Source organism: Triticum urartu, chromosome 6A (genome assembly GCF_056163025.1).
Source record: "Triticum urartu cultivar PI428250 chromosome 6A, HENAU_Tu73, whole genome shotgun sequence".
Taxonomy (NCBI): Eukaryota; Viridiplantae; Streptophyta; class Magnoliopsida; order Poales; family Poaceae; genus Triticum; species Triticum urartu.
Window position 1 is genome coordinate 445,772,943 of NC_141878.1, and position 15,260 is coordinate 445,788,202.

The window sequence follows — 15,260 nt, forward strand, 5'->3', positions numbered from 1 at the left end:
AGTCATTTTTCTACAGTGACATGTCCCCATTACACGATACTAGGATTATAGCCATGGCAAAACAAACCCAAATTAATGGAATCCAATGCCATTATAGGAAATGAATTAACTCATACACCATAAAGCCCGAAGTTAACTCGACCTTATCCTCACGGGCGAGGCTTCGGGAGAGCAGTCGGTTACTTGACTTCTTTCCTTGCTAAGCTCTACCATTCCACATGTTTTACGGTGGTTGTTTTCGGTTGTACAATTTTCCCGTCTTCCCGCAAAAGTGAAACAAACCCAAACTAATGAAATCTGATGCAGCCGCAGCAAATGAATTAAGTAATATGCCATGAAATCGAAGTTAACTCGATCTTATCATGTAGATAAAATCCAAACATGCAAAATGGTAGTAGTAGTGGGTAGTGACACTTTTTTTTTTGGCGAAACAGTGGGTAGTGACACTCACCCAAAAGAAAGTAGGTAGTGATACCGGATACACAATTAGGCATATATTCATTTTTCTACAATACAACCCCATTACACGGTGCTAGGATTAGAGCCCTGGCAAAACAGACCTAAATTAATGGAATCCAATGCCATTATAGGAAATGAATTAATTAATACCCATAAAAGACCGAAGTTAACTCGATCTTATCCTCTGCGGAGAGGCTCCCGGAGAGCAGTTGGTTACTTGGCTTCCTCTTTCAGCAAGCTCTGCCGTTCCTCATGTTTTACGGTGGTTTTTCCCCGTCTTCCTCCTGCCGTTGGCGGTAAAAATAAAAAATAATACTCCTGCCTGCGTCTCGTGCTCCCCGCACCTCTCTCTTCTCTGTTCCAAACCGAAGAGAAAAAAACACTTCCTTTCCTCTTCCTCCCGACTCCTGAGTGAGTGACCTACCAACCCAAGCCCAACGCGGCTCAAATCTCCCCCACTCCACCACCGCGCTCCCCGTCACCGCCGGCGCCTCAATCCCGCCCAGCGCCGGCCCCCTGACACCGCCCGCCTCCCACTCGCGCCGCCGCCGTCCGCTCCCGTCCGTCCTCATCGCAACATCGCGTTCCTGCTACCTCCACACCGTCCGCAGTCGTTGGCCATTGGGTTCGAGGTATGAGCTTGTTCTCTCCAGCGATTAGTTAGCCCCCCACAATTTCTGGGCGTGGCTCCTGCCACCATCTAGATCCGCCCCAGCCTGCTCGAATGCACATTTTGTCATGGAGCTCTTTACAGAGGCCTGCTGATGTAGTACCGCATGTGAACGATCAGCTATTAATGCAGTTCAACCATAAGAATGGGTCGAATTGTTGCCTGACGGATTACAGACCTTGATATGGCATGTTCTTCAGGATTGAGATGAATTAATTGCTGTTTGCTTGTATCTGAACATTTTGCCCAAAGCTGAATCTGTTATAATTTGCTATACCTATCTTTATCGGCATACATTCTCAAGATGCTCAACTACCCCTCAAGGCCTCAACATATAAATATCAAGATGTTGGTAACTTATCTGATCTGAGACGTTGGTAACTTATCGAATGGCCCTAAACCAAAGTCTTCAGATTTCCAGACTCTGGAGTGTTTCCACCTTAGACACGCCCTTCCATTTTTGGATGAGCAGGGCAGCAGGCAGCGCTGCAACAAGTACCTTACGCGTGTAAAAATGATTCTACATACTTGACAGAACTTGACATGGCATTTATCCTGTTCAAATTAATGCGATTTTAAAATTCTGCCTGTACATCTGGATTCACCAAAACCTAATCAAGAAAGCATGTGTCACCTGGATCCACTCAACAATCAAGACTCATCTATTGAAAATTATATTTTTCTTTCAGTTGTCGTAATAATGTCATGATGCTGTGTGCTTATGCTCATTGCTGTTATTTATGTGATGCTTATTATGAATTTGATTTCACTATTTGGGATGAAGCAGGCATTGAGCATTGATCTCAACATGAACAGGCACTAACAAGAAATCTCTACGTTTCAGATTCCGTTGTGTGGAAGGTTTTTTGCTGGTCCACTGGGGAAATGGATGGTCCAATGCATCAACTGTTTGGCAGAACATGATAGTTTATTAAACTGCAGGACTTCACTATAAATATATAGCCCAGTTAATTCTTCTGCAACTTATTTCTTATTCAACATGCCACCATGGTGGGGAAGGTCTTCATCCAAAGAAGTAAAGAAGTCGGCCACAGAAAATCTAATTGACACATTTCAGCGGTTCATAAGTCCAAGTGAGCAAAAGGGGAGCACAAAATCACGAGGGGGTCGCAGACGTGGTAAAGACCAAACTGCTGAGAAACGTTGCTGGTCTACTGCCCACTCACGCTCCACATCCCCTTCAAAAGAGGTTTCTCGCTGTCAAAGCTTTGCAACAGATAGAGCACATGCACAACCACTCCCTCTTCCTAGATCACGTGCTGGGGTGAGACGTATTGTATCTGATAATCCCGACTCAAAGCCCATTTTGGAGAAGAGTGGTACAGGACATCAACTACCACTGCCAGCCCTGAACCGGCTTGCAAATGCTTCTGTCTCCAGCAACAGTTCTATTGACAGTGATGATCGTGCAGATTCTCAACTTCAGAGCCCCGCAGGAAACGAGGTGACCAATGTTACAGCACCGAGTAGTTCAAGGTATGATCCTTAGTGCCACTTTTCATTCAACAACATCATTTTGTTGCTGTAATCACTCAAATACATCGTTATGACTCTTCAATATTCTATTTTTGAAGCGGTGTGCGTAAAGAGTGTTCAGGTGCTACCACCAGAAGGAGCACCAAGGAAGTGACAAAGCCAAGAAATGCTTTTCCTAGTAACCAAATTCTGTCTACATCTCCAAGTGGTGCTGTCACTGACAGTTACCAACCTAGTTTGCAAAATTCACGACAAGTTGCTCTTGAGAGTGCTCCAAATAGTTTGATGTCAAGCCCTTCTCAAAGCCCAAGAACAATATTTCCTGACCAGATTCCAACATCAGCTTTTTGGGCGGTTAAGCCTCAGCCAGACGTAGTTTTCCTTGGGTCTGGTCAGTGCTCCAGTCCAGGCTCAGGGCAAACATCTGGGCATAATTCAGTGGGAGGTGATATGCTAGCTCAGTTCTTTTGGCAGCCTAGCCGAGGTAGTCCAGAGTGTTCACCAATTCCAAGCCCAAGAATGACGAGTCCTGGTCCAAGTTCAAGGGTGCATAGCGGAAGTGTGTCTCCGTTGCATCCAAGGGCTGGTGGGATTGTACCTGAATCTCCAACTAGCCGGCGTGATGAGGGGAAGAAAAGGCAAACCCACCGATTGCCTCTTCCACCATTAAGCATCTCTAACAGTTCCCCATTTTTACCGAACAACTCCGCACCAACAAGTCCTATATCTCGTAGTCCTGGTAGATCAGAGAATCCACCCAGTCCTGGACCACGGTGGAAGAAGGGAAAGCTGATTGGGCGTGGCACATTCGGCCATGTATATGCTGGCTTTAACAGGTATGTCTTTCCATGATTGAAGTTAGAAGATGTTCAATTCAATATGTATGACAACTGCACACATGGCATGCTTTCCATAAAAAACATAGATGTTAAAAGACTGTCTGGAAAAGTCTTATTTTTTCCTGTGATCACATTTTCTGTACTTTTGAATGCTTGTTGATATGCTATTTATTTCTCATGAGTGTGTTTATGTACTGCTACCTTTACAAGAGAAGAGTTCAGTCGAGTTGCACACATGCTACAAAATACACCAGTCTGATTAATCCTCTTCAGTTGACTTGTAATATTTCTCGTGTATACCTCTTTCTCAAACTGCATATGCAAACCATATCGAATATGACAATTAAATGATTAATACATTAGCATTTTTTTTAACAGAGTCACCAACATAAATATCCTGTCTTGATAGCCTAGAAAGTAAACTACTCTATGGCAATAACTCAATGCTAAAACATTTTATCATCTTGTAACTGTGGGAATAATAAATTATCTTAGTTGGTTTCATGTTGAATTGTGTCCTCATTACTCCATTAAAGTGTCAGAGCCAACAGCACTCGACCTATCTTTTATATTAAGGTAAAATTTCACACGCACTCCTACATGTAACTCCTGAGTTTAAGGACACTCCCACAGATTATTTTTTGGTGTGCACACAGTTCACAAGTATCTCAATTCCCCTAGATGCCTTCCATTACTTTCTTCACTAGTTTTAATGAAAAAACACTAGAAGAGAAATACTCCCTCTGTAAAGAAATATAAGAGGGTTTAGATCATTATTTCTTTACGGAGGGAGTAGTAACTAAAATACCAGCCAGCATGTTAATCATCACGCTAAGTAAAAAACTCAATTTTTCTACTTATATTTTTTATCTACTTGCTCTTACTTTCCTCTGTCGTGTTTAAAACCTTAGTTCACAGACTTGGTACGCGAGAGATGTGTATGTCAAAACTGCTTCATGTTTGTTGAGATCCTAGTTGAAAACGACAGAAAAGTACCATCGAGGGGGTGGGAGGGGGGGGGGTGGTAAACAGAGGAATCCTACGAGGGTGTAAATCCCAGTGACAACTGGGGGCACTTTTACAATTTCCCTTGTTTTAAATAGTTTCATTGCGATCGCTCGCCCTTTGCTTCATCACCTTAATTTTATGTTTTTTTGTCATCTGTATGATTGTTGTTTCAGTGATAGAGGCCAAATGTGTGCAATGAAGGAGGTTACCCTTTTCTCAGATGATCCTAAGTCAAAAGAAAGTGCAAAACAGTTGGGCCAGGTATGCCCATTTTTCCATGTTTACACTTAGTAGTCACAACCCAGATTTTTGATTGACATTTTTTTGTCTTATCTTTTTAAATGTTATTGGTTCAATCCTCAGGAAATATCACTTCTGAGCCGTCTGCAACATCCAAATATTGTACGATACTATGGATCTGAAACGGTATGACCTATTCCCAACAGTTGTTATTTACTGCTAATAGTATCAACAAAGCTCATATTCTTGTAATTGTTACTTGCACTTTTTTCTCATTACATCTGTAGCTGAACAGTTTATATTGTCGGAATCCTTTTCTAATTGTGGGAAAAAAATACAGAGACATGCATAATTTTCTAAACTTCACCTTTGTCTGCAGTTCTTCACCTCTGTGTGTTTTTCTAAACATGTCTTGTCATTATCCATGTATCCAAAATAGGTTGAAGATAAGCTTTATATATACCTGGAGTTTGTGTCCGGTGGATCCATCCACAAACTTCTCCAGGAGTATGGACAGTTTGGTGAACAAGCAATTCGGAATTATACTAAGCAAATACTTTTGGGCTTAGCTTTTTTGCACGCGACGAATACAGTTCACAGGTAGCGTTCCATTTACTTTTGTTGATTACTTGTTTAGTCTAATTTAGGTATGCTGCTAAGTTGTAATTTACTTTGAATTTTTGTGTTTATTTATGCTCTTCTAAAATTTCAGGGATATTAAAGGTGCAAACATATTAGTAGACCCTAAAGGCCGCGTAAAGCTTGCTGACTTCGGAATGGCGAAACACGTAAAGTTTCTGTTGATTTTTCATCTGTAAATACTAGCTCGAAATTTGAATGAGACTATTATTAGCTATAATGCCATAAACAATCTTCATAGAAGGAAATGGTGTACATTATCTTATCGTTATCCTCGTGTGCTCCTCCACTCATGCCAACCACACTTGAGTTTGGTCAACCTCTTTGATAGAAACAACTACTTTAATTAGGTCCTTGCTATACCAACATATCTGCTGACTTACTTGAGGAAGGGTTTTCTCTCTCTCAAAATATGATTCTTTTTTTGTTTACTCACAAGTCATGAACATGTATAAGCTTGCTTTCTGTTTTTTTAGATCAATGGGCAGCAGTGTCCTTTCTCACTTAAGGGTAGCCCATACTGGATGGCTCCTGAGGTATTGCTCCAAATTTTGCTTTTTCCATCACTTCTTTAGCTATTTTTATTTAATTTATATGTATCTTCCCTTCTTTTTCAAAATGCAACCTTTTTTCTCATTCTCTCACATCAAAGTATGTAACAAATATGCAGGTTATAAAGAATTCGAGCGGATGCAACCTTGCTGTTGACATATGGAGTTTAGGATGCACAGTTCTAGAGATGGCTACCTCAAAACCTCCATGGAGCGAATATGAAGGGGTTAGTACCAGATTTTGAAGCTACAATTTATATTTGTTCATGGAGTATTAATTTGTCTGGGAGAAGCTGCTATGTAACATGCATGATGCATATCTTTGTTGCTACTGCATTATAGTCAGCAGTTCAGCATGGCTAGTTATTTTACCTTAAGTACCTCAGTGCCCTTTTAAATTAGCATGTATAGTTGGATAACTATTACGGTGTGCCTTCACAAAAGGTATATCTCTTATGTTGCGTGTACTTGAATTTTGAACGTGTGTGACAAAGCATTCCCAATGTTTTAAATAGCTAGTTTTTTTTGAGAGAGAGAACGCAAAAGCTTTGCGTCTTGTTGTATTGAAAAGGCTGGAACAAAAGTTATTTACACGCCCAAGCGACGCAGGGTCGAAACAAGAAACAGAACAAGAAAAGCTAGCTATTGCTATGCTATAGCTTTTTTGTAGCCTAAAAAGTATGCCATGGCACCTAATGCCGCTATTCTAGCTTAGGCCGCCATCGAAATAAATAGCTGCGCTGTTTGCCTCAGAGCGGAAGTAGCTATAGCTGACGCCGTTCCTTTGTAAGTAAAAATGGGCCAAAACAGGAGGTTTTTTTTTGCGGGGTAAAAACAGGAGGTTGTTTTCAGTTTTAGTTATAAATAAACCCGGAATGAATATATATAGTTTAGACCTACCAGGATGGCATCCACAATCTTGCGTCGGTGTATGCTTTTTTGAGTTTTTATAATGCTACTTTGCCTGATTCAGTGGTACGTCTAAATTACTACTGTGACTTTTCTAATATTTTGATGATTTGTATACTTTAATAACAAAACACTATTGGAAATAGCTTTCGCAATACCTGTAGCTTAGACCTAGCCGCGAAGCCACGGAAAACACGATTTAAAACATTGAGCATTCCGAATTAATTCAAAGAGCAGCCAGGGGGCTAATTTTACTCTGAATCTCTTATCAGTTGAACAACATGCTTGAATTGTTGTTGTGGTATTCCTATATTTACCTAATCCTATCATGTTTGGTGTTATTTGCTGGTACTTTTGGATTTTATAAGATGTTACTTGGTTTTTCTCTATACGAGCAAACACTTCGTTGCTTTCTGTGTTTTTCGTTTCCTATATGCATGCCATAATTTTCCTTTTCTGCAGTAGTGGGTACGCAGAACACACCTTCTCCGATCTTTTATTTTTTTGGAAAAAATTATATGGATCGGTAAACAGAATAAATTTTGAGAAATTTCCTTATATGCCACTGAAATTTGCTTCCTAATCTGCTGCTGAAAATGGTGACCCATTCTATGCTACTGAATTGAACTTTCAATCGTCATGTGCCACTGCCACAGCTCCGTTTGGCGCAGCTGCTTTTAACCCTTGAAAAACTTGCCGGTTTCTTGTCAAATATCAATCATACATTCACAAAAACTTATAGTGCATGTCACCTGTTATGTGCCTCTATCTTCTTTCGTACACCCTCCAAAGATCTTGGAGCGCTGCCACCTTGTCCAGTGCAAGGCATACGAGCTTTGGGTCCGGTGAAGTCCGGTCAGACCGTCAGAGGAGGCCGGCCGATTGGGGTGGGCATTGTAGGTAGTACTCTACCAGCCAGGAAGAAGAGGAAGATGAAGGATTGAGAAATGGCAATTCCACCCTTTTGTGGCCCACTTGACAAGAGGCTAACAGAATAAATTTTGAGAAAATAACTGCATACTCTAAGCCACTTAGAAATGCTATGCTCGCGGCTCCTCCCTGCTCTGCCTATTCATGGTCGTCCGAGCTGGACTCCAACAAATCTTGGCTGTTGGATCAGGTTCATGAAGTGAAGTTACATTTGCTTTGACTGCCACAGGACCTACCAAATGCTGAGTCCGTGGCGCAGCGACCGAGCATGTGCGCCACACGGTAATAATAATAATAATACCGGGGATGGAAACGTAGCCTAGCCCCCATGCTCTTCCTTTCACAGTCTCATACCTTTGATCATGTAGCGCCTTGGACCGATGGTTGACACACGCCGTGCCGCCATGCAGCCACTCTGATATTGAACCTGAAGTTATTGGTGGATTTTGTCTTTTTATCGGAGCCATGGATGAGTCCTTGGTTTCCTAGATTTACCGAAAAAGGCTTTCGCCCACCTTTATATATAAAGCAACGATCGTCATACAGGATGCAAACCACTCGACACCACACACACACCCAAGGCAGATACAAGGGAGCTGACGAACAGCAGCACTACTCCAAACGCCCCAAAGCAAACAAGTAGGCAGAAGAGCATAGCTAAAGATCTAAGGTCTCTCCACCGTGAACGAGTCACCGCGAGGAGACGAAGCCGCAACTCGACGAACCAGGGACTCCAAAGCGGTGCTTCCAGGAAAGAAACGACACTGAAGAGCTGCCATAGCCCGATCCAGTGAATCGAGGTTTTCACCCGAAGTAACACAAAGAACGCAGGGCCACGGCGATGGAGCCTTCAAGAAGGGAGCAACGCATGGAGCATAGCTAAAGATCTAAGGGCTCTCCACCGTGAACGAGTCGCTGCGAGGAGACGAAGCCGCAACTCGATGAACCAGGGACTCCAAAGCGGTGCTTCCAGGAAAGAAACGACACCGAAGAGCTGCCACAGCCTGATCCAGTGAATCGAGGTTTTCACCCGGAGTAACACAAAGAACGCAGGGCCACGGCGATGGAGCCTTCAAGAAGGGAGAAACGCATGGAGCATAGCTAAAGATCTAAGGGCTCTCCACCTTGAACGAGTCACCGCGAGGAGACGAAGCCGCAACTCGACGAACCAGGGACTCCAAAGCGGTGCTTCCAGGAAAGAAACGACACTGAAGAGCCGCCACAGCCCGATCCAGTGAATCGAGGTTTTCACCTGGAGTAACACAAAGGACGCAGGGCCACCGCGATGGAGCCTTCAAGAAGGGAGCAACGCATGGACGCCGCCGTCATCGGTCTGGCCCGGTACGGGCCTACAAGAGAGCGCCGGCCGCACCACCACCGTAGAACGTCGAAGAACCGCTCCCATGCCGCCCACGCTGCCATGACAGCAAGCCCGTCGGCGCCGAGCCACGAGCTCCGCCCACGAGCCCGCAGCTCCCGCCACCAAGGCTGACGCCCTGCATCTAGACACTCCGGAGACCATCAAAGGCACGAGCTTTGAGCCGACCGGCAGATCCGTAACACCATCCGAGCCGCCGGTGACCGACCCGCCCCGAACAGCGGTCAGCAGCCAGGAGTCACTAGGCCAGGAAAAGGGGAGGAGGGAGCGGAGCTTATCCGGACTGGCGCGCCCCTGCGCTGGTGACAGGCAGTCGGTCTACCCGTCCCTCTAGCAGCCTCTCCTGCGTCACCCCTGGCACCCTACCATTGCCTCCGGCCAGAACCATGCGAGGAAGAGGCATCCACCCGCCCGCCTGCGAGGGCCGCCGGATCGACTGCACCCTGCCGCCGAAGAAGGCCTTTGGAGGAGCCAGCGCACTAACTGCACCACCGCCGTGTCGCTGGGACGTCCCGCCGCCAGGCACCGTCGCCTGAGCCGCCCACCGGTCCACGCCATCCTCGACCCGCATCACAAAGGTCCAGATCGGAGCCAGCCGTTGACCCAGACCCCAGCATGCCTTTGTCGCGTCGCCCATCATGCCGCCGCCACGAATCCTACGCCATCACGCCGGTCCACGCCGTCCTCGACCCACCGGTCCACGCCGTCCTCGACCTGCATCACAAAGGTCCAGATCGGAGCCAGCCGCAGCCGTTGACCCAGACCCCAGCATGCCTTTGTCGCGTCGCCCATCACGCCGCCGCCATGAAGCCGATGCCATCTGGCTCCAGCTCGCCGCCGCGCCCGCCGCGCCCGTCGCCAGCGCCGCATCCCAGGTGGCCGCCTCGACCCGTGCTGATGGCCCCCACCGAGGAGACGAGACAGCCTCGCCCCGCCAGCGCGCCCTCTGGCGGCCGGGAGGGAGAGGAGAAGGGAGGAGGGGGGAGGGCTCGCCTGCGGCGGCGCTAGGGTTTCTCCCGTGACGCGCGCGCGGGGCTCATAGCGGGTGGGAAGGGGGGGATGGATGGTCTTCTCAGAGAATCTTAGTCTTGATGGACAACTTCACATCGGTTTCCTAGATTTGCGTGAACAAAACTTGCAATGACTGGATACTGCATCTAGTTTCCTTATTTGTACATGTTGACAACCAATCCATTGCGATTAGGGGCGATGCAGCAAAGTGTGCCCCTCCACCTCCTGCCCAACCTTACACCGGTGATGCCGCAGTCCCCTGTCTTTGCTTGTGCTGCCCACGTCTATGCAGCAGAAACAGAACCGGGCGACGAAGGCGTGCGTTCCCTTTTAGTTCCTTATATGCCACTGATTTTTTTCCCATTTCCTAATTGGTTGTTAGAAAAGGTAACCCATGCTAAGCCAGCCTGATCCAGTAATGATCGGCTCCCCTGAGGTGTCCCTGCCTTTGGTCCCCAGCTGGTGCGACCCGGGAGGAGAAATGCGTGTTTTTTTGGCATGTTTGGCTTTGCGCCTCGGCCTCCTTCTGGTGGTTACCCGTCGGCATGTGTACGGACGAAGGAGCGACCGATGGAGTTGGCAGTGGTGCGCGCGACTTTGGCCGTCAGGCTTCGTGTGCCAGGCTACCACATACCTCCTGCCCACATGATGGACCATCTTGGGTTTCCGTCGTGTTCCGGTGATGGTGGGGTTGTACCTCAGATCAGCGCAGGTATTAGCACGCTGGACATCTGCGTTGGTGGATCTGATGTCTCAGCAAATGTTCCGGTGCTGATTGGGACATTACAGCAGGACTTCTTTGTCAAGTTGGTGGCGGCAACAGAGAGGACTTCGTCTATGGTGGTGCTCTTCGAGTACCAGGTCTCCTTTTCCGGGGTGAAAACCTTAGTTCTGACCTTCACTGATTGTACTTGGCAGTGGCATTACGCCCCCTTGTTGAAGGCACTGCCGGAAGCTTACTCGGACTTTCTCTTCTGGGTGAGAACCCACATGGTTGGATCCACCGACAATGGCGTTCATGCACCTTTTCCTTGCTGAAGACATTGCTGTTGGGGAACCTTCTCGTCGCCTGGGTGTTGTCAGAAGCGGTGGTAGTAGTTGATGTTTTGCTGCAGTGGGTCGTTTGCCTCGCCCTGACCCCTGTGGGTCACTTTCTTTTTCTTTTCCTTTGTTTGGTTTTGTGCATCCTAATCGGGTAGAGGCCAGGTGTGTACTTGTTTTGTTTGTTTCCCCTTGAAGTGAGATTATGTGTCAATAAAGAGCGCCCTTTATTGAAAGAAAACTTTCTATGCTACCAATTGGAATTTTGGCTGTCGTGTGTCACTGTCACAGCCCTGTTTGGCCTAGCTGCTGTTAACCCTTGAAAAGTTCTCAGTTTCTTGTCAAATACCAATCTTACCCTAAAAAAATGTTATGGTGCATGTCATGTCCCCCATCCTGTCCGTCTTCTTGCTTATGCACTCCAAAGATCTTGGAGTGCTGCCATCTTATCCGATCCAATGAAGTCAGGCTGGCCAATTGACGGTGGTCTGGTGGAGGTTGTAGGTGGCACACTCTCCTTTTGCAGTCCACTTCACAGAAGGCTGGAAGTGGCACGAAAGGGACCAAAAAGTGAACTCAGTGGCATAGTTTCAAAGGTTAGAAAAGGCGTTAGGCATTAATTTTGTGTTTTGCCACCGCCTTGTGCTTTTCTGGCCAAAGTGCACATTAAGTGCTAAGCGTTTTGCTATCGACTAGAGCCTAGGCGTGCTTAAGCGCTCACCTAGGCGCACCTTTAGTAACTATGAATTTTTTCCTTGAGGCATATCAAGAAACAACTTCCTGTTTCATTTAAGAAACTTCCGAATAAATTTTTATTATTTAAAACTGGATGCTGACATGATATTTTCTCCTTCTTTAGATTGCTGCAATGTTCAAGATAGGTAACAGCAAGGAGCTTCCACCAATACCGGACCACCTTTCTGAAGAGGGCAAGGATTTCATACGTCAGTGCCTGCAACGTGATCCATCTAGCCGTCCAACAGCTGTGGATCTTTTGCAGCATTCATTTGTACGAAGTGCATCACCACTTGAAAGACCAGCTGCCTCTGTTCCATTGGAACAGTTGGCTGCTATATCTTGCAAACCAAGTTCTAAGGTACTAATTGTTGAGTGTTAGTGAACAAGGTGTTATTCTTAGGCTAAACAATCATCCTTCTTGTTCAGCAGGCAGATGCGTACAGAAAATTCTGCAAATTTTGTAAATTTAGGCAGTCCCAGTTTATTCTCCTTACATTCCTTTCATTTGTTTCACCTTGTCCCTCGAATATAATTTTTTAGAAGGGTCGCACGGATATATTTTGCCGAGTGATCTACTTGATTATTGAAGGCCTCATTTGACTCTTGTTGTTTTATTTTTAATATTTCATCTGCATGGCTTATATTTTGTGTGTTTCTTTTGATATTCCAGGTGGTTGGGCAGGCCAAAAATATGCCCTCTTTGGGCTTGGAAGGGCAATCCATTTACCAAAGAAGAGCTGCCAAGTTTTCTTCAACAAACAGGTGAACCATTCAGCATTTACTGCATTCACGTGCTTTGGTGTGTGTCTGAATCTGGCGAGTTGATCCACTTTGATCCAGTAGAAAGCCCAGTCAGTCATAGAATAGGAAGATTCTAATGTTAAAAAAAGATGCTTCTAAACGTTAAGGGGCGCTCAACCTTCCACTCAAATCCTTTTTACCAGAAGGGAGCTTGCTGCCCTAAATGAGCAGTAACCAATATATATCTGTTGGGAGATGTTTCACTCTGAAATATGATCTGAAGCAATCATTTTCATAGCAGAACTTTTTGTTCTAGTTTGATGAGGGATGAATTAGGTAAATTTTCAAAACAAACTATCGCAATTAACACCAGTATTCCATATTTTACTGAACTACTATTTTCTGCTACGTACTTTATTTTAACAGTTGCCTTCACGTACTTCCAGTTTGCAAATTAAGACGTACTGCACCGTAGATAAAAAGACCAATGTATGAAATTACACACACAAACAAATAAAAATACTTGATTGTACTTGATTTTCGTATTGTTGTCCCTCCTTTTTGATTTATGTAAACTGCAATAAACTCCATTATAAACAGTGACGCAGTGTAAAAGAAAAAAAAGCTATCACTTGAGCAGTATATAAAGCTATTACATCGCTGTTGCATTTTTCCCTGCAGTCTATTTTCGACCACAACTTAGTTCTGTACTTTTTGTCAGAAAACATGCACCCGGTGATTTTTCTTTATATCTGCATAATAATACCTGTACTCTAATTACTGGTGCTCTGCAGTGGGATTCATATTCGGAGTAATACATCTTGCCCAGTTTCTCCGTGTGGAAGCCCTCTTCTAAGGTCAAGATCCCCACAACATCAAAATGGTAGAATGTCACCATCTCCAATTTCTAGCCCCAGAGCTACTTCTGGTGCTTCCAGTCCTGTGGGAGGTGTCCATGGAGCTATTCCGTTTAGCCATGCCAGACAATCAGCTTACAGCAATGAGGGATTCACAATTGCACCGAGAGGCCTTGATAAAAACTTGCCCACCAGGCCTCCGGATCCGGTCCTTGGTCATTTTGGTAGAGCGCAGCAATTCTCGACAGGCACTCAGGAGAGGGTGATCTCTGAATGTGACATTCTGAGACCTCAGACTGGAAAAATGAGACGGCTCAATGTGCAAGATTTGAATGCTACCACATTGCCTTCCAAGCATGTTTCTCAGCATGGCTCTGGGAGTCACGTGAGGCTAAAACCTTCACTGGACTTGACATCTGGTAATCAGCGCCTTGTGCGCAACCATGGTCATTGATTCTGAAGCAAAGGTTGTGCGATAGCGTTGAGTCGAGTTTGATGAGATATCTCCAATGCTAGTTTGCCCATCTCTCTGTTAAGACCTGGAATTGTATCATAATACAATAAGGATATCAAACTAATTATTACAGATGCTGACAGTTGACAATTCATAGACTCTCCAAAGTGATTTCCATTATTTCAACTAAAGGTACGTCCCTTGTCAGAATTCCTGAGAATTATCACAGTCAACATTTATATATTTTCAAGAGTTTGAGTAGGAAGTTTTACATTCGGCCATGTAGAACAAAGAAGTGGCGTACAATATTTACAGCATCAACATCGTTTGCACCTTCACGGGCTATATGATACGTATATGTTACCAATGAGTGACTTATTACCATCAGTGCTTTTATTTTTCCCTGGTTTATTTAAGGCACATAATCTTTGATGTATAAAACATGACTAGCTCAACACCTTGTTTACTCTTGGTACCGCATTAGTTGCTAAACTGTTACTCTACAAGTTACTGTCGGTAAAATCCTGAAACAATGGCCTGAGATTCAGGAATCAAATCGGTCGAGCTATTGTTACATATTCATCATTTTCTCTCATGGAGAGCTCCAACATCACCCTCTAGACTTCAGTTTTCTATACATTTTGTAGACATTGAATCCTGTCTTTGTCAGAGTCCATGTCAACTAACGTTGCGTTCCTAATTTGCAGATGAGACTTGCCCTATCAGGAAGAGGCGTAGACTGACTACCTGGTCTGCAATTGTACATTAGAGCGTCTTCTACATCAAATGATCCAAAATTTGTGGTGCTGCTGTGCCCGTATCTGCTTCGTCTTTTCCGTCTTATTATTATGTGGTTCGGAGGCCATTGAAAACTCCCTTGCCTTGTACAAAAGGAACCTCACATGAGAGCGCAACTGAGCCGTCCAGTTAAGTTAATTATCACCCAGATATTCCATGTACCCTGGAGATTGTACAAAGATTTGGATGTTTCATCAAACTTAACAGCATCAAAAGTCGTTCATCTATCATTTCTTGTTTGTCGTGTTGAGCTGGTTTGGCGAAGTTGTTGGTACAATTTCTTGTTTCTCGTGTTTAGCTGATTTGGTGAAGCCTGCTCCCTGTCCCGGGGGGCGCGCCGCGCTTTTCAGTTTCAGCTCTTGCGGTCGCGCCATGTATATGGCCTGCCCTCCTGAGTTTATGCGGCTTGTGCTTGCTATAAGCTTGTGATTTCCAAATTGGGCATATGAACTGAAATGTTTCTCTTACTGAACACGGTAGTTGTAGCTTGTACCATTGTG

General features: G+C 45.0%; 1 protein-coding gene across 1 annotated transcript; it reads left to right on the forward strand.

Moving 5' to 3' along the window:
* Positions 1-788: 788 nt before the first annotated feature.
* LOC125513941 (mitogen-activated protein kinase kinase kinase YODA) lies at positions 789-14,990 on the forward strand. The gene is made up of 13 exons (XM_048679176.2): positions 789-1,091; positions 1,974-2,626; positions 2,725-3,462; positions 4,647-4,734; positions 4,837-4,899; positions 5,153-5,313; positions 5,426-5,501; positions 5,829-5,888; positions 6,023-6,130; positions 12,032-12,268; positions 12,581-12,672; positions 13,446-14,154; positions 14,670-14,990. Exons 2-12 carry the CDS (start codon positions 2,130-2,132, stop codon positions 13,960-13,962), a joined length of 2,637 nt encoding a protein of 878 aa, XP_048535133.1. The 5' UTR covers positions 789-1,091; positions 1,974-2,129; the 3' UTR covers positions 13,963-14,154; positions 14,670-14,990.
* The last annotated feature ends 270 nt before the right edge of the window (positions 14,991-15,260 follow it).